Consider the following 21,985-nt stretch of genomic DNA (forward strand, 5'->3'; position numbering starts at 1 on the left):
ATGACTCATCATGCTGACTTCTTCAATAAGACAATAAGTACACTTAATTTAGAGAAATATGTCAGCTATGATCTTATCTGACCAGTATCCAACCGGGTTATTTTTGCCTAGTCGTTGTCTTAGTATATTTGGATACAAATTTGACTTATCCCGTTCTCCGTAACCAAAATCTATCTTATGTTAATGCTCTTTGTATTAATGGAATGGAATGGAATGAGAGAACTTATGGACACGATGAAACGCTTCAAAGGATACAAACGCAAAACAAGTGAAAATGATTTTGGTTAATCGTCTTATCATATCACATTGTCCTAACAAATCACAGAAAGAACCAAATCACATTGTCCTAAGTTTCTAACTAATCACCTTATACATTGAATGGTTCGTGGACAATGTGGTTCTTAATTCTTTTAAATGACCCCAAAAAAAAAAACAAGGATGATGATCCAAAGGGGTAATAGAAAACCACCCAATACGGCCATGAGTTTCGGATGATGCGGATCAGCTACGGTCAGCTCGAGAGTTACCCAATAAATTCACAGTTAATTTTTTTTTACGGCTTAAAAAACACAATTACGCGAAAATTCGGTTTCTAGGTGCCACTTTTTGTTGTTGTTGTTGTGATTACTTTTCCTTAAGGGAAAAAAAAAAAAAAACTCATAAAACAAAACAAAGACGAGCTCATCTTTCCCTGATCAGATCTAAACTTCTCCTCGCACCCAAATTTTGCCAGCTTTCGTTTCTCTGTTCTTAACATTTTCGCGAATTCAAAAATGGATTTCATGAAGGTCTTCGATCAAACGGTTCGAGAGATGTGGGTTTGCCGTTTCGTCTTGTCTATTCTCCTTCTTCGATTTCGATCCAAATCCGTAGATCTTTTTTGGTTTTATCGTTTTTTTTTTTGCCGACTGATCTCGTTGAGTTTTCAATTTCAGAAAGAGGGAGGTGAATCTGAAAGTTTTGAAGGTCCCTGAGATGGAGCAGAAGGTGAATTCATTTGATTCGTATCTATTATATGTGCAAAATGATTGAGAACTTTCTCTAGTGTTAGCTAGAATCATGATGTCTCTGCGAAGTAAAGAGTTACTAGTCCTCAACAGCTGAGCTCGATTTATTACGTTTCTGTTTCCGGATGCTGTATCCGAGATTAGATCCACCTTTGGGACTAAGAAATCTCGAGTTCCTATTCAATGAATATACAATTTAAGCTTGAGCGTTGATGTTTATATTAGATAAGTTTTGTAAGGTTTAAGTTGGTGGCTATGCGTATTGTAGTTTTGTAAGGTTTAAGTTATGTGTTGATGTTTATATCCTCGTTTCCTGGATTCTCAGTTTCATCATGTCTTCAATTTCACTTTGTTCATTTCGACTCCTGTGTCTATGTTTAGTACAGGTATTGGATGCTACGGATAATGAGCCTTGGGGTCCCCATGGTACTGCATTGGCAGAGATAGCACAGGCCACGAAGAAATTGTAATCTCTGCCTTCATTTTCTTTCATGAGTCCTTTTTTTTTTTGGGTATGATTTTACACGGTAAGAGTTTTGATTTTAAAATGCTTAACATGTGCGTTTGGAATATGATTAGCTCGGAGTGCCAGATGGTTATGAGTGTTTTGTGGACTAGACTTACTGAGACAGGAAAAGATTGGCGATATGTCTACAAGGTGAAAAATCTTCTTGACGTTTTTGCAGTATTTGGAAGTTTACTGTATATATTTTTAGTGTAACCTGAGTTTTTTTTGTCTACCAGGCATTAGCTGTCATCGATTATCTGATTTCAAATGGATCGGAACGAGCTGTTGATGAGATTATTGAGCATACTTACCAAATATCTGTCAGTTTATCTTTCTTACACACTGATTTTGGTTCTCTCAGGGTGGATATTGTAATTTTTCTATTGACATGGTGTTTGTTTTGTGATTTGCCATCCATGTAGTCTCTCACGAGTTTTGAGTATGTTGAACCAAATGGAAAAGATGTGGGCATCAATGTGAGAAAGAAGGCAGAAAACATAGTCGCTCTCTTGAATAATAAAGAGAAAATCTCAGAAATCAGAGACAAAGCAATAGCAAATCGTAACAAGTTAGTGTTTATACAACTGCATATTCGGTTTGCCTTTTCTTCTTTAAACGTTGCATTTATCGGGTTATGTTGCCTCCAATCAGGTACGTTGGACTCTCATCCACGGGGATAACATATAAATCTGGTTCAGCTTCAGCATCATTTGGTGGTAGTTTTCAAAGTGGTTCAAGCAATTATGACAGCTACAAGGATAGGGATTCCAGAGAAGACAAAAATGACTACGAGTCTTTTCAAAAGTCAAGGCGCGGTGTTAAAAGTGACGAGCAAGGCTTTACTTCAAAGAAGAGTTTTTCACGCTATGGCAGGTTTTATGTCAACCCCTTTCATTTCTGATGTTACGTTCGTTACAGATTTTGAATATATTTCAATTTGTGAGTTTTATTTCCCAGATGAGGCTGCTTGTTTCCTTTTATCTTCTTGTTTCTGTTTTCGTTTACGACTCATTTTGTGTTTTTTTTTTTCTGATGTAGAGTAACTTACTTTTTCATTATTGCTCAATTTAGTTCAATTTTGAATGTGCAGCACGGACCATGATAATCTATCCACTGGAAAAAAGTCACCCGACTCTGCCAAGTATAGTTCACATGTGTCTGCAGCACCTTCAAACAACGATGATGATTTTGATGATTTTGATCCACGTGGAACTTCCAGCAATAGTATGTTTTTTTCTAGACTGCTGAGCTTTCAGATTGTTTATCATTTATTGGACATTTAATTAGTTTGATAACTTATAGGGAACAACATGTATATATGATAGATGAAAGTCATGTCTTATCTGTATCGGTTTCGTTTTGGCAGAGCCAGCCGCAGGCAGTGCTAACCAAGTGGACCTTTTTGGAGGAGATCTGATTGGTGACCTCTTGGATTCTGGGCCAACAGAAACATCCACCACCAACAACAACGAGAAATTTCAAGATGCGGACTTGTTTGCTGATGCAACTTTTGTATCAGCCTCGGCTCAGGGAACAGGATTTGGTTCACAGTCACCGGTGGGCAACTTCTTCCATCTAAGCTAGTATAAGGCTTTAAACAAATGAAAATTTCCTTATTAACGTTCTATCTGATTCAATTCTGCACTGCTTGACAAACATGCTCAGTTTTCGTTGTTGAAGTTATAACGCGTCATTATGAATTGTGCTATTGAATCATAGACTGATATGTCTCCCCATGTCTGTTTCTACAGAAAGAAGTTGATCTTTTCTCTGCGTCTGAACCTTCTGTCACAGTTTCTTCAGCTCCTCCGACAGTTGATCTTTTTGCATCTCCCGAATCCATTGCACGCCCAGAAGCCAATATATCTAAACCTGAGTCTATGACCACTCCCAACATTGTTGACCCATTTGCTGCAGTTCCAATGGATAATTTTGATGGATCTGATCCTTTTGGTGCCTTCACTTCCCACTCGGCTTCAGCCTCTACAGGTCCACAGGCTCCAAATGTACAAGGGAGTGCAGCAAACACTACAAGCCCGATGTCTTTGGCAGACTCGAAGCCACAACACTTGCAAAAGAAAGATCCTTTCCAAGTGAAATCTGGAATTTGGGCAAATTCTCTGAGCCGTGGACTGATTGATCTCAATCTAACTGCTCGTAAGTCAAAACTTCCCCCTTCATCCAGAACTCTATCATGTGCCATGCACTAGTATGTGGTAGTGAACTATTAAGAAAATTGTATTTTTCTCATTAGATGCAGATAAAACTGAACAGGTATAGTTGGTCAATTACATTCCAACGAATTGTCAAATAGTTGATTAAACCACTCAAACTTCTTCGGTCATATAGAATTTCAATACCATGTACCTTGACTTTGCATTGTGTCAAGACAAATAAATGGTCGGGTTTAACTTTCTAAGTGCGATCTCAGTCCTGACTATTTGGTTTTCCTTGTAATCAGCCAAAAAAGCTTCTCTAGCTGATGTGGGCGTGGTGGGTGGTCTGAGCAATGATGAAGGTAACAAAGCATCTGCTGCTTCGTACTACTCAGGCTGGTCCATGGGTGCAGGATCAGGGCTCGGTAAAACTGGTCTATACAGTACACAGCAGCAGCAGCAACAACAAGCACATGATATCTCAGATGATTTCTTCTCCAGCCTCAGTAACCAAAACTACCAATCTGGAGGCTTTAAGTAGTGAATTTGTCCGGGATATTCGTATTGAGACGGAAAAGGCATATCAGGTTTGAGTCTACATTCAATACTGGAAATCTAAGTAATATTTTTTTTTAATTGGCTTGTTGTTCTTGCACTTCATTCATGAGACGATCTGGTCGGTGGCTGATGTGCCATTGTTGTTGTGGCATTTACTTTGGGTTTAAATGAGAGATAAGAAGAGATAAGAATTGTCTATGGTTTTTGATAAGAGAGTATTATTATTGGGTTTAAGTTTTGTTTTGTTCATACAAAATAAATGTATCTGAGTATCTCGTCCGACTCTTCAAAGATTTTTGCTATCGTGTGTGATTCTTAATCCAAAGAGACTCCAACGTTCTTCTTAATTATGTTTTCTGATTTTATTCAGAAACTGCGTACACATTGACGTAAGTTCATATCTTAATGATTATGTTTAAGACTAATCTTATTACACTATTTAGTTAACTTGTCACGAATGACTTAAAATATAGGTTAATCTTATTTACAAAGAAAATGATTAAATTGGAACAGAAAGAAAGAAAAAAAACTAGTCCAACACAAAAATAAAAAATGTCATCTCTTCACTGGTTTACCAATATCGTCTTCGTCGTTGTCGTCTTCTGCTCCACGAGTTTAGCTTCACCCTTACATGGAAGCTCACAGGTTGTACTAGAAGAAGAAACCACAGTAGTAGGATACGGCTACGTCGTTAGATCAGTGGCTGTTGATTCCAATGAGAAGCTTTTGACGGCGAATCTTGACCTGATCAAACCGTCGTCCGTTTACGCACCGGATGTGAAATCGCTTAGTCTTCATGCCAGGTCCTTATAATCTTCTCCGTTCTTCTCTCACTCTTAGCAATATATCTAATTTGGCAAGTTTTTTAAAGTTATTTTAAATGTGCGATAATTAAGGAAAGTTTTATGATTGTTTGGTATATATTATATGTGCAGCTTGGAGACGAGTGAGCGTTTGAGAATCAGAATCACAGATTTTAGTCAACAAAGATGGGAGATACCGGAAAATGTTATTCCTCGCGCCGGAAACCACTCTCCTCGCCGTTTCGTAACGGAGGAAGTAGACGGAGGAAACTCGCCGGACAGCAATTTCTTAACAGATCCATCATCGGACTTAGTTTTCACACTCCACAACACCACGCCTTTCGGTTTCTCCGTCACCCGACGCTCCTCCGGCGATATCCTCTTCGACACTTCGCCGGATCAATCAGATCCGAGCACTTACTTCATCTTCAAAGACCAATTCCTTCAACTATCTTCCGCGTTACCGGAAAACAGATCGAATCTGTATGGTCTCGGGGAGCAAACCAAGCGATCGTTCAGGCTAATCCCGGGTGATACTATGACTATGTGGAACGCCGACATCGGTAGCGAGAATCCGGATGTTAACCTTTACGGATCGCACCCGTTTTACATGGATGTAAGAGGATCAAACGGTCATGACGAAGCAGGGACGACTCACGGCGTTTTGTTGCTGAACAGCAATGGAATGGATGTGAAGTATGAAGGACATCGGATTACTTACAGTGTGATCGGAGGAGTCATTGATCTCTATGTGTTCGCTGGACCATCACCTGAAATGGTGATGAATCAGTACACAGAGCTTATTGGAAGACCTGCTCCTATGCCTTACTGGTCATTTGGTAAGAGACATTGTGCTGTTGCATTTTGTTTGCTTAAAAGTTAGTCCATAGCATTATCAGATAATATACTTGTTTGTGTGGATTGAGATGTGCGTTTTGCTTTGATTTTGTGAAGGATTTCACCAATGTAGGTATGGCTACAAGAATGTTTCAGACCTCGAATCTGTAGTTGATGGATATGCAAAAGCTAGAATACCTCTTGAGGTTATGTGGACAGACATTGATTACATGGACGGCTACAAAGACTTCACTTTGGACCCCGTAAATTTCCCAGAGGACAAGATGAAATCATTTGTGGATACACTTCATAAGAGTGGTCAGAAATACGTGCTGATCTTGGATCCCGGTAACAACCATATACTATCTCTTGTCTGTAGAGTCTTTAACAAATTGATTTTACAAGATGAAAATATTGGGTTTACGTGTAGGTATTGGTGTGAACAGATCTTACGGGACTTATAATAGAGGGATGGAAGCAGATGTTTTCATAAAGCGAGATGGTGAGCCTTATCTCGGTGAGGTTTGGCCCGGAAAAGTATACTTCCCTGACTTCTTGAATCCAGCTGCTGCAACTTTCTGGAGCAATGAAATCAAGATTTTCCAGGACATTCTCCCTTTGGATGGTCTGTGGATTGACATGAATGAGTTATCAAATTTCATAACTTCACCTCTAACCCCTGGATCTTCACTCGATGATCCTCCTTACAAGATTAACAATTTTGGGGACAACGCGCCAATAAACAACAAGACAGTTCCCGCAACAGCTATCCATTTTGGAAACGTTAGTGAATACAATGCGCATAACTTGTATGGCCTGTTGGAAGCTAAAGCCACTCACCAGGCTATAGTGGATGTAATGGGAAAGAGACCATTTGTTTTGTCGAGATCCACGTTTGTAAGCTCCGGAAAGTACACGGCTCACTGGACTGGTGATAATGCTGCAAAATGGGAGGATTTGGCTTACTCAATCCCTGGAATTCTCAACTTTGGTCTGTTTGGGATTCCTATGGTTGGAGCTGATATATGTGGTTTCTCACATGATACCACCGAGGAACTATGTCGTCGATGGATCCAGGTAGAGTGATTATTTCTCAGACACAACCTGTAGACTTTTTCCTGAGTTCGTAATCTAACGTTTGCTCTTAGATTATCAGCTTGGAGCTTTTTACCCTTTTGCAAGAGACCATTCGTCCCTTAATACCGCCAGACAAGAATTATACCTCTGGGAGTCTGTTGCTTCTTCTGCAAGAAAGGTTCTCGGCCTCCGTATGAGACTGCTCCCACATCTCTATACACTGATGTATGAGGCTCACGTTAGCGGCATCCCGATCGTGAGACCACTCTTCTTCTCGTTCCCTCAAGACACTAACACTTACGAAATTGATTCACAGTTCTTGATCGGTAAAAGCATAATGGTTTCTCCGGCGCTGGAGCAAGGAAAGCTGACGGTAGATGCATATTTCCCTGCCGGAAACTGGTTTGATCTTTTTAACTATTCATTTGCCGTCGGTGGAGCTTCTGGCAAGCACGTTAGGCTTGACACTCCCGCAGATCACGTGAACGTTCATGTTCGAGAAGGTAATTAAATAGTATGTTCTTTGATAGCTACTTCTGAAATGAAACTGGAGTTGAGCTTGAACAGATTTTGGTTTAACTTGTAAATAGGTAGTATTGTGGCTATGCAAGGAGAGGCAATGACAACTAGAGACGCCAGAAAGACACCGTATGAGCTTCTAGTTGTAGCCAGCCGGCTTGAGAACATATCCGGCGAACTGTTTCTGGATGACGGGGAAAAGATACAGATGGGAGAGGGAGGAGGAAACCGTGATTGGACTCTCGTGAAGTTCCGGTGCTACGTAACAGGGAAATCGGTGGTACTGAGATCAGAAGTGGTGAACCCAGAGTACGCTTCGAGAATGAAATGGAGCATAGGGAAAGTGACATTTGTTGGGTTCGAGAACGTAGAGAGCGTGAAAACGTACGAGGTGAGGACAGGTGAGAGATTGAGAAGTCCGAGAATCTCGCTAATCAAAACGGTTATGGACGATGATGATCCGAGGTTTCTCAGTGTGGAGGTTTCAAAGCTGTCGTTGCTTGTTGGGAAGAAGTTCGAGATGAGATTGAAATTGACTTGAACAAGTACTAAACCCAAATATTGATGATATAAACTCTGGATGCTTAATGAATAAAGGGTGTAAAGAAGAGTGATATATAAAGATTTAAGAATAATGTCATGCGATCCAATTACTTTGTATTATTGTACAGAAGGATACATACCAGGTTCAAAATTCGTGTATCATAAATATTGTATTTTTCCCTTCTCCTTTTCACTTCGTTAGTATTTTCTGTTCATTATAAATCAACCAAATTGCAGTCTTCAAAATTTTTGAACCATCTGCACATGTTGCCATGTGGGGTTTGCCGGAAAAAAAAAAAAAAAAAAAAAGAGAGGAGCATATTTTTTTATTTTTTATTTTTTATTTTTTTTTGTCAAAAGAGAGGAGCATATTTGTGCCACTTTGACCACTTTTTTCCTTTTGCTAATATACCGCCATGTTTGTGCCCACAATTTTTCTGAATTCTCACTAATTGTCATTGACCTCGTTAACTCAAATTTCAAAATAATTAATTAACATAATAAACTTACAAATTACAATTCGAAATTATCCTTATTGGTTGATAAATATCCTTAAACGCGTTTAAAATTAATTACCAAACCAGAAGAAGAAAAAAAATGAATGTTATGGTCCCATTCTAATATACACACACACACACAAAAAAGAGTCGACGGTACAACAGCGGTCTTGTCTAGTACGCAAAAACAGTTTCGGCGTCTTCCTCACATTACTTTTCTCAATCAATACCGTCTTCTCCTCTCCATCCATTATCTCTCTCTCTCTCCCTCACGGATTCGTAACTTCTTCTCAGTGCTTCTCCGTCATCTTCGCATTATTGATTCTTACTTTTTCCCTGTAAGCTCGACACGTGGATTGTTCCCCTGCTTTTTCTTTTGTTTTTTTTTGCCTCTTTTCGTGAAGATTCGTTTCCTGTATCTGTGCAGACTTGCAATGGAGTAAGTTTCCTAAATTAGCTCGGCTCTAGATCCTAGTTTCTTTAATTAGCTTGTCCGGTGAAGGAATTAGTGACTGGATCAACTAGATACTATCGATTCCGTATGCTGCGGCTTTCGATTTCGTGGATTTGTATTTGGAAATTTTGCCGATTTTTCTGATTCTGTCCTGCTGGTAAAGGTCTCGTGATTAGCGGAGGAGATCTGGAGTTCTTAGTTTTAGGATCTTACGAGCGAGCAATTGTTGACTTTTGATTTTGCCACAGTTTTATTCACGTGTGTAGGCTTAGTTGATTCAGATTCAAGTTAGAAGCAGAATCAGAATCTGCAAATACCTGTTGTTTTAGAAACTATAGAGATGCAGACTAGGGTTGTACAGTTGGAAGAAGGGAAAGAAACTGGAATCACGGTTAGAACAGGGCAGTACAAGGCATTTCCTTCGAAGCTGCTTCTTCTGCTAGGCTTTTTTCTTGCTTTTGCTATTACTGTCTTCATCATTAGTGTATCTACTATCAAGTATACTGGAATACAAAGTGTAGTGACCACAGTGACTTCGAGCTTTGTGCCATGCCGTGAGGATGAACCCAGTGGTTTTAGTCAATGGATACTACCTCCTGCTGTTCTGATGCATAATATGAGCGACGAAGAGCTCCTTTGGCGCGCTTCTTTTTGGCCTCGGAGAAAAGAATATCCCTTTAAAAGGGTTCCAAAGATTGCGTTTATGTTCTTGACTAAAGGCCCCTTGCCGCTTGCTTTGCTTTGGGAGAGGTTTTTCAAGGGTCACAATGGGCTTTACTCGGTTTACCTTCATCCACACCCATCTTTTACAGCCAAGTTTCCAGCTAACTCTGTTTTCCACCGGAGGCAGATACCCAGCCAGGTCTGGTTCTTTTATTTCTCTTCTGTTTACATGGATACCAGTTTCATATGGTATGAGAAACTGGAGCTCCTGGACCAAACTTGGTTTCTATAGAAGCCTCTTTGGCATTGCGTATTTACTCCATACAGCCTTTTTGGATGCCATGTAGTCATCGCTCTTGAAGTATTATTGTTGATTAAGTGATTAGTTGGATTACCAATCACATAAACTATCAGAAAATATAACTCTAGAATCAAATTGGTGGTTTCTTTAGTAGCCTTTTGTTCAAGCAGTTCTTCAGATTGCTTTGAATCTAATTGGTTATGTATCTGATTTTATTGTTGTATCATTGTGCAGGTTGCAGAATGGGGGAGAATGTCCATGTGTGATGCAGAGAAGCGGCTTCTCGCCAATGCGCTGCTTGATATCTCCAACGAATGGTTTATTCTAGTCTCAGAGTCATGCATTCCACTCTACAACTTCACAACCATCTACAGCTACTTAAGCCGATCAAAACACAGCTTCATGGGTGCTTTTGATGACCCTGGACCGTATGGGCGCGGCCGCTATAACTCGAACATGGAACCAGAAGTCCCCATTACCAAATGGCGAAAAGGGTCTCAATGGTTTGAGATTAACAGGGACCTAGCAGCTACCATTGTCAAAGACACATTGTATTACCCGAAATTCAAAGAGTTTTGCAGACCCGCTTGCTATGTGGACGAGCATTACTTCCCGACAATGCTGACAATTGAGAAACCAGAGGTCTTGGCTAACCGGAGCTTGACATGGGTGGACTGGTCGAGGGGAGGGCCCCACCCTGCCACGTTTGGGCGATCTGACGTTACAGAGAATTTCTTTGTAAAGATCTTTGATGGAAGAAACTGCACTTACAATGGGCGCAACACTTCCATGTGCTATCTTTTTGCGAGGAAGTTTGCTCCGAGTGCTCTGGAGCCTTTGCTTAGCATTTCTCCGAAGATTCTTGGATTTTGAGTAGTTTAGTAATGTCTCTGAACCTCTTAGACATCAAATAGAGAACACGGAATGGGTGAGATAATGGATTCTATGGGAGATTATACGCCGATATTATTTTATTTTGTTTGTTGTGATGTAAGTTGGGAAGAAATGAGGTATTAGTAGAGAGAACTCTAGGTTGCTCAACCACAACAGGAGCCAAGTCATATGTAACTTTATATTTTTAAAGAATTACTACTATGCTATGCATAGATCATTTTTTCTTCCGGATAGTCTTGGAACATTAGTTGTCCGATGCACGAAATAGGACAGGTTTATTATATATACGCAAGTGTCATTGAATCAGATTTGTTTGTCTAATGTTTTTTCTAATGTTATCGTCTCTAACTCATTTTGAATCAGGTTAGAAAAACGAACAAACCTTTCTTAACATGGATATGTATATAGAGTAATCTTAGTCTTGGTAAATTGCTTACCGACCTACAAACTAAAAAGAAAGAAAGAAAGAAAGAAAAATTGCTTACCGACCAAGATATTGCTTAGAATGTGAAACCAGTAGACTAGATAACTAAATGACAATGGGAACAAACCAGAGCCAGGTGGAGAACACACTTTTACACCTAATCGAAGGTTCTCGAAACCCTCAAGAGCCTGCCAACGTCTACCATCTGTCTTTTTTTCTCTTTCTCTTTAAACAATTGCAAAGTTTAATAAAGTATGTGAAAAGGTTTCATTTATGGAAAAAGAAGGTCTCAAAATTCAATTCTATATCATCTTATTGGAATATATTCTCTGAGATAAAAAGAAATTCCACACACATTCCACCAATTTTTTATTGTATATAAAAACTTATAATGAAAATATTTTCAACTTTTTTTTTTAGTTCTGAACAAAAATAATTTCAAATATTTTCTTCAAACTGACTTTTTCTAAGAAATGTGATGTCCACCCATTCAACTAAGTTGGCTCACATTATTCTCAAAATTATATAAAAAACAAATCTATATGGTCTAGATGCTATTAATAACTATTGAAAAACAAGACAATTTTGACAAATTCTCATAATACTATTAGAAAACATTATAATATAGTTATTAATTATATATTTGTCTACTCTTTTCAATATCGCATTAATCTTCCATGATAAGGAAAAAGAAAGATTAGCACATTGTTCTTCGTTTGTTTACCAAACAAAAAAAAACACACAGTTCACCAATACCAGTTTAAAGTACATTAATCAAACATTGCTTCGAGAAACCAAAGAAAAAACAATTTTTATTACCTCTTCTGTCGACGTTATTTGTTTTTTAAAGAAGCTCTTTTCTATAAAGGAAAAACATTAGCCGTTACACGAACCCCATGTGCTCACCAAATAAAATGGTCCCTTCTTTACTCCCAACCAAATACAAATACAAATACAAATACAAGTCTGCGCATCTTGGCCGTTTCCTTCACGGAACCGCGTTTTTCCGTCACTGTTAAAAAAAAATTGACAGCTCATCAAACATTCTCCACGCGCCGTGACTAACAAACAAAAACCTCTACCAAGACCGTTGCGTCTTTTTTAGTCCAGAAAGTTAGATGCACGCGCCAAGTGTGAGCGTTCGAGACAAAAATATCCTCGCGAACGGCGCCGTAACGGAAGAAAGATGACCTGTCGAAATCTCAGTGATTGCGTGGGAGCAATATCAACCGTCGATTATTCATACTCCAGCTGGAAAAATCAGGGCAGCTAAACCAACTAAACCGGGCAGCTCCACCTCTTTATAAACTCGTCACCACATTTCATTTTAGAAAACCAAATATTCAAAGAACCCTAGCCTCCTCTCTCTTCTTCATTCACATACACACACATCTCTCTCTTTCTCACTCTCAACTTTAAAACTCTTTTGAAATGGCGTTCTCCAAGGCTTCAATCGTTGCTCTCGTGTTGGTCATCATCTCCGTCGTGGCTACGGCTCAGTCTGAAGCCCCAGCACCAAGTCCTACTTCCGGATCTAGCGCGATCTCAGCTTCGTTCGTCTCAGCTGGAGTAGCAGCAGTGGCGGCTCTTGTCTTCGGCTCTGCTCTTCGGATCTAAGCTTTACTGTGATGGTGGTTTCGTACAGAGATTGTTTTTGCAGTTTATGATTATTATTAATATATCTTGGGGAGTATAGGCCATTCATCATTATTCGTCTCTCGTGTGTATTCCGAAGCCTATAGATCTCATTTCTTACTTGGCTCTCTTTTCTATCTTCTTCTTCTATATTATAATCTTCATATATGTATTGAGGATGATATTATCTCTGGGTATTGTGGTGGTTTTAGAGTTGTGGGATTATGGCCCTTTTTGATATGATATATTGAATCTATTCTATTTATTTATATATTTATGGATTTCCCTTCTTAAATCTCTCTCTCTCTCTCTCTCTCTTCTCGTGTTTCACAGATTAATATGAGAATATGCTTACACAGAGTAGTTGAGAATTTTATAAATCGGAATATATTCCAACGCGTTACAAATCGAATCATTCCAAAACCCAAGTAAAATGCTGTAACTCAAAAGCTAACTTTTATGATCTAATTGAGAATCAAAAATTGTATTCTGGTGGAAATGGAACTGATTCTAAACAAAGCTCGCAACAAATGGTGAAAGAGTAAACAACACACGGAACCTGACATTTTGAAATCGAAACCAGTATTTGTCAATACATGCTTTTTAATCAATGAAGCTGCAATTACATTAAAAAAATTGCCCAACCAGTGCGCGGTTCAATTTCGCTTAACCAATCACATTTGTGGTTCTTCTTGGTATAGAACTTTGAAGTAGTGGGGTTAAAAGATTGTGCATTGTATAAAGAGTTTTCAAATGAAATTAGCGTACAAGTGTCCCATGTCCCCTGTTCTCTTAAAGCATTAGGAGAAGTACTCGTTTTCCTGTGTAAACGACCTTGACCTTGACGTTGTTTTGGAAAATTGTGGTCTGATTTGAAAAAAGATTGCACGTTTGCGTGTGAATTCAATTGACGAATGACAAAAATAACCGACAACAAGAAGCTCTTGTGCTTTCATTATCAAGGAGGAAGTTTTCTTAATGGACGCCAATTTTGGTCAACATTTATAAAAGAGTTTGGAATTTATTTGATGATAGAGAAACTTAATGACTTTTGTGGCGCAAAGTTAGAAGCTGATAGCTTTATTGTTTGAGACGTTGAATAATAATCAAATGTTTGATTAGTATTGGAACATGTGTAACAAGATTACGTGTTTGTGATATTATGTGAATGTGATTTTTGTGTAACACTATGTTGGATTTCTCGTAGTTTAACAAATCCTTGAAAAGTGTTTTATCCGATTCAGTCATCATCATGATCAATCTACCTCCACCCAAATTCTGTAAACTTGGCTCCGTGGATTTCAACTTATTTGATCCAAATCATCGCAAATTCGCAATTATTAAAAAAAAATTAAGTGCAACAATTCTATATGTTCTCATGATTAATTACACCGTACTAGTAATTTAGTTTTATTCTTAGAAATAAATCCGGAAATAAAATTGGTCTATCGTATCACCTTCATTGAGGCCCATTTGGGAATATTACCTCACCCAATCACCATAACTTATATCATTGAGGCCCATTAGGTTATATTATCTCATTCTCACCCAATTAGCGCATATGTTATATATCATTCATTTGACAACCAAATTGTTAATCCAAAACAAAATAAAAAGTTCGTTGGTATATAATAACGGTTTTAGAAATCGGTACTAAGCCGAGAAGAAAGAAAAAGCAGAGGAATCGCCATGAACAGGGTCAAGAAGGAGAACGATCTACAGAAACGAGACGATGATGATGGCTCATCATCTTATCTATCTAAAGAACTGGTCGAAGAGATTCTTTTGAAGTTGCCGACTAAATCCATACCGAAGCTCATCGTCGTCTCGAAGCTCTGGTCTTCTATAGTCCGCAGCAAGAAGTTCATCGATCTGTACATGAAACGATCTCTTACTCGTCCTTGTTTTCTCTTCTTATTCAACCGTGACGACGTCCAGTTCTATCACTCAGCCACTCAGGAGGCAGCAGCACCGTGTTGTTACACTTGTAGACTATCAAGCTTTCCTCTGAGTCTTATTGAAACGCGGATCTCTTCACTAAGTTTCAACGTTTCTCAACCGGTACACGGATTTATCTGCTGTCAAGATTTGGATAAGGTGGTGGTTTTGAATCCTAGCACGGGCCAAGTCTTGGTTTTACCACAAGTTAGAACTAGGAGGACACAAATATCAAGATTCTTCGGATACGATTCGATAAGAGATGAATACAAAGTCTTGTGCATGACGGTGTTGCAAGTTTCTGACGAAGATGAACCGGTTGTGAGCGAGGAGCATCAAGTTTTCACATTAGGTGTAGGGAAGAAGAAAGAAGCTACGTGGAGAATGATCGAATGTAAGGTTCCACATTGTCCTGCAACCGAAGGGGTGTGTCCGAAGAACGGTGTTGTTTATTACGGAGCTTGGTCCAACAGTGATAAATACGGATCTGTAATTGTGGCCTTTGATGTGAGATTGGAAGAGTTCACTCTTGTTAAGTTACCCCTTGGTGTCAAAATTAATGATAGTGGTTCTGGATTGGTGAGCTGCCAGGGGAAGGTGGCTTTAGTTAATCAAAATCAATCATATCATAATAAGTTGAATATGTGGGTTTTGGAAGATGTCGACAAACCAGAATGGTCTAAGATCTCAGTTGTGGTTCCTTTTTGGGATGGTTTATCTGGACCAGAGTTTTTTCACTGCAGAGGTGCTATCAGTTCTGACGAGTTCATATTCTCACCAATCTATCCGACTGTGCGCCCCTTCTTTATCGTCAGCAAGGAAGACATAGCCACAAGAGTTGAGATTGAAGGACTTGGAGATAACTTTGGTTTTGTGATTGTCTTGTTGGATTATGCAGAGTGTCCTATTTTTCTCTAATTAAAGCAAATTAAAGTCTATTTTGTATGTTTTTGATGATGACTTGCTGGTTTTTGTATCAGTCTCTTTTGGTGTGACTCTGGCTTGATTAAAGCAAGTTTTTGTTTTACTCATATGAAAGAGTACCATCTAATCAAATTATTACTATGGTAGTATGGTGCACCTAAATCCTACATGATTCACCGTTTGGTTTTGGCTCATGATTGGTTTCTTTACTGAGTACTATTTTTAAATACGTTTTATTCCTAAAAATAATTAACCTAAAAAAATAATAATGGGTCACTCGCATCACCTTCATCGAGGCCCATTGGGTATATATTATCTCACCCAATTTCCATAAGCTGTATGTCATTCATTGGCATTTGACAATCAAATTGTTAATCCAAAACAGAAAGTTCGTTGGTTGGTGTATATATAACGGTTTTAGAAATCACTACTAGCCGGGAAGAAAGAAAAAAACAGAGGAATCGCCATGAAAAGGGTTAAGAAGGAGAACGATGATGTCTCATCACCTTATCTTCCTCAAGATCTGATCGCAGAGATTCTTGTGAAACTGCCGACTAAATCCATACCGAAGCTCATCGTCGTCTCGAAGCTCTGGTCTTCTATAATCCGCAGCAAACATTTCATCGATCTGTACCTGAAACGATCTCTAACTCGTCCGTGTTTTCTCTTCTCATTCGAACGTGACAGCACCTGGTTCTTCCTCTCAGCCTCTCAGGAGGCAAAACCGTCTTCTTGCACTACTACGACAACAAGCTTCTCTCTCAGACTTGATCAGCGGCTCTTGTTAGAAGGTTACTATATATCTCCACCGGTGCGCGGCTTAATCTGTTGTCAAGATTTGAATAAGGTGGTGATTATGAATCCTAGCACGGGCCAGTTCTTGTTTTTACCAAAAGTCAGAACTAGGAGAAGACATATATCAAGCTTCTTCGGATACGATCCTATCAGAGATGAATACAAAGTCTTGTGCATGACGGTGTTGCAAGTTTCTTGCAAACATGAACCGGTTGTGAGCGAGGAGCATCAAGTTTTCACTTTAGGTGGAGGCGCTCAGAAGAAAGAAGCTACGTGGAGGATGATCGAATGTAAGGTTCCACATTGTCCTGCAACCAATGGGGTATGTATGGCGAATGGTGTTATTTATTACGGCGCTTGGTCCAACAGTGATATAAGAAGTAAACGAGGTTCTCTAGTTGTGGGCTTTGATGTGAGATTGGAAGAGTTTACTCTATTTAAATTACCTGACTGTGTCGAAATAAGTAGTGGTGAATGTGATATGGTGAACTACCAGGGGAAGGTGGCTTTGGTGAATCACAATCACTCATATAATGGTAAATTTGATATGTGGGTTCTGGAAGATGTCGACAAACAAGATTGGTCAAAGATCTCAGTTGTGGTGCCTTCTCGGATTGATGTATTTGGACCAAGCTTGTTATTCTATTGCAGAGGAGCCATTAGTTCCAGCAAATTCATATTCTCACCATTCCATCCGACTTTGTGCCCGTTCTTTATTGTCAGTTACGATCGCAAGGAAGATATTGCCACAAGAGTTGAGATTAAAGGACTTGAAGATAACTCGCGTTATGTGGTAGTCTTCTTGGATCATGTAGAGTGTCCTGTTTTTCTCTAAAAGGAAGTCTATTTGTATTCTATGTTTGATGACAAGTTCATCTTTGATCCCAGGAACTATATCCCAGTCTACTGATTTCTGATCTTACTTCTTAAGCTCGATCTCAACAATGAAACCACTTTCTTTTTTTCTCATCTTGAATTGGAATGATCTCTGTATTAGAGAACAAGCCTAAAGAGTGAATCACCTGCTGGAATAAAGGAGCTAAATAAAGATTAAAGGGTTATATTAAAGATTAAAGGGTTACATATATAATCGTGATAATAAAGATAGTGAATTGTTGGGAATCATAGCTAACATGTAAGATAAGATCTCTTATGTCTATATCTTTGTGTTGTTCTACTTTGCTTCGGTTCTCTCTTTCATTATTCATCACATTCTTCTGTTTTCTAGCTCAAAGACTATATGTGAACCACTTCTTGTACTAGTAAAGTCAATTATCAATACGAATAGCTCATTATCGTTAGATGCTTACATGTACAAGAACTCATGTCTAAGTTTCAAATTTATAGTAAGGAAGACCATATGCATTCATGACCAGAAGCATTCACAGTCCCTTGAATATCAAGGAAATGAAGGAGGCCATTAGATTGAGATTCAATTCGTCAAATGTTAGTCCAGTAGACAAACAAAATTTTGACGAAGCAAACAAAGGGTTCCAAAGACACTTCACTTGCTTGGAACAGAAGCTAACAACATTGCAGTCTATAAGAAACAGATTGGGTTTACCTGTGGCAGAAGAAGACCAGCACTTACTTGATCAGTATGCTGCTCTCTTCTCCACGTATAGCACTCAACTTTCATGAAGAACAGAGGAACCCAACATTCGTTGTCGTGATCGTTATATCCATCCCAAAGTGAAATAACAATAATAAGGAAAAATAAAATCTGTCACGTTTAGTATAACTAATAATAAACCAGAAAAAATAAGGTCTTTTATATCACCTTTAATCAGGATTCAGGCCCATTGGGTATATGAATCATTGACAATCTGAGATATTTATTATAATTAAGTTGTTAATCCAAAACCAAATATAAAGTTCGTTGGTCTATATATAACGGTTTTAGAAATTTGTTTCTGGCCGGGAAGAAAGAAAGAAAAATAGAGAAAGGAAAGACTCGCCATGAAGAGGGTCAAGAACAAGAACGATCCAGAGAAAGGAGACGGTGATGGCTTATCATCTTCTCTAACTCATGATCTGATCGAAGAGATCCTTGCGAGGCTGCCGAGTAAAACCCTAGTGAAGTTCACCGTCGTCTCGAAGCTCTGGTCTTCTACAATCCGCAGCAAATATTTCATCGATACGTACCTGAAACAATCTTTATCTCGTCGGCGTTTTCTCTTCACGTTTCCCGGTGACAGAATCCGGCTCTTCCACTCGATATCTCGGTCTCAGGAGGCTTCTCAAACTCGTAGATCAAGCATTCCTATGAGTCCTGATGAGCGGGTCTATTTACGAACTTACGACATTACTCCACCGGTACGCGGCTTGATCTGCGTTCAAGATTGGCGGAAGGTTGTGATTTCGAACCCTAGCACGGGCCAGTTCTTGGTTTTACCAAAAGTCAGAACTAGGAGAAGAGGAATACATAGATTCTTCGGATACGATCCGATTAGAGATGAGTACAAAGTCTTGTGCATGACGGTATTGCAGGAATTGCAATTTCGTGGACCGATTGTGAGCGAAGATCATCAAGTTTTCACTTTGAATGGAGATCAGACGAAAAAGAAAGAAGCTACGTGGAGAAAGATCAGATGTGAGCTTCCGCATTGTCCTGTAACCAAAGGGGTATGCAGCAACGGTGTTGTTTACTACGGAGCTTGGCCCAACACTGATAAAGAGGAATCTTTAGTTGTGGCCTTTGATGTCAGATTGGAAAAGTTTACTCCTGTTAAGCTACCCGTTGGTGTCGAAATTCATACTACTGGTTTTGATTTGGTGAGCTACCAGAGGAAGCATGTGGCTTTAGTGAATCAGTCGAAAAAGGGTGAATTTGAGATGTGGGTTTTGGAAGATGTCGGCAAAGCAAGATGGTCAAAGATCTCTCTCGTGGTTCCTTCTTGGAATGGTTTAGCTGGACGAAACAGACGAAACAGCTTCTGTTGCAGAGGTGTCGTTAGTTCCGGCGAGTTCATATTCTCACCTGTCGCTTATTGCAACGGCCAGTTCCGTATTATCAGTTACAATCGCGAGGAAGATATTGCCAGAAGTGTTGAGATTGAAGGGCTTGGAGAAAACTTGAGTTCTGTGAGCGTCTTCTTGGATTATGGAGAGTGTCCTGTAATTATCTAAAGCAAGTTCAGGTGTATGTTTGATGACTTGCCGGTTTTTCTAGTTTCAGTGTTTCTGGTTTTGATTAAAGTCAAGTTTTAGTTTTTCTCTAGAACTAAGTATTTCTTATTTGGAGAGAACTAGGTTGTGTTTTCATGCTCCAAAGGGTTTCTATTAGTGAACAAGATCCTCTTTGCTTATATACTCTCCATCAAATTAGTGCATAAGAAGGATCCTTGACACATAATTTGAAACTTTAATCTTTTTGCTACTATCTCATTCTGTTAAGTTGCTCTCAGCAGATCTTAGATAACGCAACAATTATGCTAGGAAAAACAATTTCAATGAGAAGGGTTTACTTGTTGTAGGCAACAAATGTAGGGGTTTATTTAATGAAAGCAAAAAACATCAGGGGTTCATATACAAATTACCAATAAAGAAAAGGAGGAAAAAAAAAGAAAAGAAATAGAACCCTGGAAGAGCTAACGAGGGTTTTGCTGGTTCACTCTCTCAAAGCTCCGCCAATCCAAATCAACAGATTTGGATATAATCAACGTATATAGATCGATTACTCTTGCGGAGAAATGCAATCAATTCGTAGCACTACAAGATTGTTGCTTCAGAGGCACCGTTTCTCTGTATCCAACACGCTTCGTTTCACTTCTTCTTCTTCTTCTGGAAGCTGGGCTGAGAATGAATCGAGGAGGAGCCTTGGGTTTGAATCTTTCCGTTCTACCAGGGATTTTGATTCAGCTGCAGCATATCACATTAGCTCCTTGAAGACTTCTGCTTTTTCCTCATCGGTGGTACCTGTAAGCCACTTTCGTATTCTGTCGTGTTGGATTTTGTAGAAATGAAAGAGGATGTTTGGTTGCTAATTGAGATCTTATGTCAAATTGGTTTCAAACTTGTGTGAAAATACGAAAGCTTTACTCTTGCTGAATAGTGATGACTAGGCTCTTAGCCACAGATTCCACTCATTTCGTCTTTTGATATCAAATTTAGCTCAAAGCCTTTATGTGGGGATTGCAATCACTAGATATACAATAGCTCTTTGCTGTTTTACTTGCGCCTCTCTCGTGTGGTAGTTAGAGTTATGGAGATATAGAGGAACCAGTTTCGTGCTGTTGTTATTTATTTTCAGCTTTGGCTCAGTTTTATGCTTTCACAAGTTGTTCTGCCTTATATGTTTTTTTTTTGGGGTGGCAGTGATATCTAGATGATTAGGCTTCTAAGTGTTTGACACTCTCTGAATTTATATTGCTTGGAAAATGGTTGGCAGAAACAAAACTTGATGTATTCATCGAGGTGCTTTTCCACCGTTGGAGATTCAGTTCAGACTACTTCTCAAGTATCCCCTGAGTTAGCTTCTGATGTTCCTCAGAGAATCAAGTTTAAGCGCCTTGATAAAACCGCCAAGCATATAATGCAGGTACAACTCAAATTCGACAATTGTCTTTGCTAAATCATGTCATGTTTTTACCTATGTCACAATCTTCAATCTTCTGCAGATTGTCGACAAGGAGGCAATTGAGGAAGTGAGAACTCATAGGGAGATACCGCAGATTAAGCCTGGTTACGTAGTGCAGCTAAAAGTGGTAAATTCTATTGAAGCTGGCCTAGAATGTATTTTACCTATTTCTTGGGGCAAGGGCATTAAAACTTCTTTTATCTTCTAAGTGAAACTTTTCTCATACTTTGTTTGAACAGGAAGTGCCTGAGAACAAGAGGCGTGTATCAGTTGTAAAAGGTGTCGTCATAGCAAGGCGTAATGCTGGTCTTAACTCAACATTTAGGATTAGAAGGCTAGTGGCTGGAGTGGGAGTTGAATCCATGTTCCCCTTGTAAGTACTTTTTTTAAATATCTCTCTCAGACTTTGTATGACCATTAAAAAGCCACTCTTATAAACTAAACCCACCATGTCTTTTGTTTCTTCTATTTACCTTGGTCATTGAAAAATACTGAAGTGAGTGTGGGTGTTTGGTGACAGGTATTCCCCAAATCTGAGGGAGATTAAGGTGTTGGACAAGAAGAAAGTAAGAAGAGCCAAGCTTTATTACCTGAGGGACAAGACGAATGCTCTTAAAAAGCATTAGCACACCTGCAGTATTCATCTTGTTCTGAACAATGATGTCTTTGAGGGCTTTTTTAGTTACACTCCCCTAAGGAGACGATTTGGATATTGGATTTGTGTAATGGTGGATCTCTTCAATCCTCTTAATAAGTTTTGTTTGCTTATCTTTGAGTTGTCTCAAATTTTGTTAGCAGCATCTCAATATTAGTATATTTTTTTTTTCAAAGACGTAATAAAATATTAAAACAGTTTAATAATTAAATAAACCT

The 21,985-nt window shown here is 39.0% G+C and overlaps 7 protein-coding genes across 8 annotated transcripts; all 7 read left to right on the forward strand.

Moving 5' to 3' along the window:
- The first annotated feature begins 640 nt into the window (after nt 1–640).
- LOC17883841 (clathrin interactor EPSIN 1) lies at nt 641–4,548 on the forward strand. The gene is made up of 11 exons (XM_023780535.1): nt 641–814; nt 936–987; nt 1,394–1,473; nt 1,587–1,665; nt 1,752–1,835; nt 1,938–2,083; nt 2,167–2,388; nt 2,606–2,739; nt 2,882–3,072; nt 3,267–3,672; nt 3,977–4,548. Exons 1-11 carry the CDS (start codon nt 774–776, stop codon nt 4,210–4,212), a joined length of 1,671 nt encoding a protein of 556 aa, XP_023636303.1. The 5' UTR covers nt 641–773; the 3' UTR covers nt 4,213–4,548.
- Nucleotides 4,549–4,756: 208 nt separating this feature from the next.
- On the forward strand, nt 4,757–8,194 carry LOC17881244 (alpha-glucosidase). The gene is made up of 6 exons (XM_006289187.2): nt 4,757–5,032; nt 5,165–5,871; nt 5,987–6,217; nt 6,300–6,946; nt 7,026–7,449; nt 7,537–8,194. Exons 1-6 carry the CDS (start codon nt 4,782–4,784, stop codon nt 8,004–8,006), a joined length of 2,730 nt encoding a protein of 909 aa, XP_006289249.1. The 5' UTR covers nt 4,757–4,781; the 3' UTR covers nt 8,007–8,194.
- Nucleotides 8,195–8,621: 427 nt separating this feature from the next.
- On the forward strand, nt 8,622–11,102 carry LOC17883106. 2 transcript variants are annotated; one of them, XM_023780537.1, is made up of 3 exons: nt 8,622–8,843; nt 8,933–9,821; nt 10,158–11,102. In XM_023780537.1, the coding sequence occupies exons 2-3, from the start codon at nt 9,300–9,302 to the stop codon at nt 10,794–10,796; spliced, it is 1,161 nt and encodes a 386-aa protein (XP_023636305.1). In that variant the 5' UTR covers nt 8,622–8,843; nt 8,933–9,299; the 3' UTR covers nt 10,797–11,102. The 2 variants fall into 2 exon arrangements, with proteins under 2 accessions (XP_023636305.1, XP_006286517.1); XM_006286455.2 differs by having other exon boundaries at nt 8,622–9,821.
- Nucleotides 11,103–14,565: 3,463 nt separating this feature from the next.
- LOC17882325 (F-box/kelch-repeat protein At3g04660) lies at nt 14,566–15,732 on the forward strand. The gene has a single exon (XM_006286643.1). The coding sequence runs from the start codon at nt 14,566–14,568 to the stop codon at nt 15,730–15,732; it is 1,167 nt and encodes a 388-aa protein (XP_006286705.1).
- A 472-nt stretch (nt 15,733–16,204) lies between these two features.
- Nucleotides 16,205–17,368, forward strand: LOC17881349 (F-box/kelch-repeat protein At3g04660). Its single transcript, XM_006289075.1, has one exon. It carries the CDS (start codon nt 16,205–16,207, stop codon nt 17,366–17,368), a length of 1,164 nt encoding a protein of 387 aa, XP_006289137.1.
- Nucleotides 17,369–18,492: 1,124 nt separating this feature from the next.
- On the forward strand, nt 18,493–19,662 carry LOC17883669 (F-box/kelch-repeat protein At3g04660). Its single transcript, XM_006289181.1, has one exon. The coding sequence runs from the start codon at nt 18,493–18,495 to the stop codon at nt 19,660–19,662; it is 1,170 nt and encodes a 389-aa protein (XP_006289243.1).
- Nucleotides 19,663–20,103: 441 nt separating this feature from the next.
- On the forward strand, nt 20,104–21,882 carry LOC17882239 (50S ribosomal protein L19-1, chloroplastic). The gene is made up of 5 exons (XM_006288513.2): nt 20,104–20,453; nt 20,924–21,073; nt 21,153–21,239; nt 21,352–21,485; nt 21,633–21,882. The coding sequence occupies exons 1-5, from the start codon at nt 20,226–20,228 to the stop codon at nt 21,736–21,738; spliced, it is 705 nt and encodes a 234-aa protein (XP_006288575.1). The 5' UTR covers nt 20,104–20,225; the 3' UTR covers nt 21,739–21,882.
- The last annotated feature ends 103 nt before the right edge of the window (nt 21,883–21,985 follow it).

This window comes from Capsella rubella, unplaced genomic scaffold (genome assembly GCF_000375325.1).
Source record: "Capsella rubella cultivar Monte Gargano unplaced genomic scaffold, Caprub1_0 scaffold_6, whole genome shotgun sequence".
Classification (NCBI taxonomy): domain Eukaryota; kingdom Viridiplantae; phylum Streptophyta; class Magnoliopsida; order Brassicales; family Brassicaceae; genus Capsella; species Capsella rubella.

Excerpts from the sequence above, each read along its gene's own strand:
- LOC17883841 (XM_023780535.1), top strand. The coding sequence starts at position 774 with ATGGATTTCATGAAGGTCTTCGATCAAACGGTTCGAGAGAT. Across the intron at positions 988-1,393 it reads TCCCTGAGATGGAGCAGAAG|GTATTGGATGCTACGGATAA; the intron begins GTGAATTCATTT and ends TGTTTAGTACAG. Across the intron at positions 2,389-2,605 it reads AGTTTTTCACGCTATGGCAG|CACGGACCATGATAATCTAT; the intron begins GTTTTATGTCAA and ends TTGAATGTGCAG.
- LOC17881244 (XM_006289187.2), top strand. The coding sequence starts at position 4,782 with ATGTCATCTCTTCACTGGTTTACCAATATCGTCTTCGTCGTTGTCGTC. Across the intron at positions 5,872-5,986 it reads TATGCCTTACTGGTCATTTG|GATTTCACCAATGTAGGTAT; the intron begins GTAAGAGACATT and ends GATTTTGTGAAG. Across the intron at positions 6,947-7,025 it reads TATGTCGTCGATGGATCCAG|CTTGGAGCTTTTTACCCTTT; the intron begins GTAGAGTGATTA and ends TTAGATTATCAG.
- LOC17883106 (XM_006286455.2), top strand. The coding sequence starts at position 9,300 with ATGCAGACTAGGGTTGTACAGTTGGAAGAAGGGAAAGAAACTGGAATC. Across the intron at positions 9,822-10,157 it reads GGAGGCAGATACCCAGCCAG|GTTGCAGAATGGGGGAGAAT; the intron begins GTCTGGTTCTTT and ends ATCATTGTGCAG.
- LOC17882325 (XM_006286643.1), top strand. The coding sequence starts at position 14,566 with ATGAACAGGGTCAAGAAGGAGAACGATCTACAGAAACGAGACGATGAT.
- LOC17881349 (XM_006289075.1), top strand. The coding sequence starts at position 16,205 with ATGAAAAGGGTTAAGAAGGAGAACGATGATGTCTCATCACCTTATCTT.
- LOC17883669 (XM_006289181.1), top strand. The coding sequence starts at position 18,493 with ATGAAGAGGGTCAAGAACAAGAACGATCCAGAGAAAGGAGACGGTGAT.
- LOC17882239 (XM_006288513.2), top strand. The coding sequence starts at position 20,226 with ATGCAATCAATTCGTAGCACTACAAGATTGTTGCTTCAGAGGCACCGT. Across the intron at positions 21,074-21,152 it reads CCGCCAAGCATATAATGCAG|ATTGTCGACAAGGAGGCAAT; the intron begins GTACAACTCAAA and ends AATCTTCTGCAG. Across the intron at positions 21,240-21,351 it reads ACGTAGTGCAGCTAAAAGTG|GAAGTGCCTGAGAACAAGAG; the intron begins GTAAATTCTATT and ends TTGTTTGAACAG.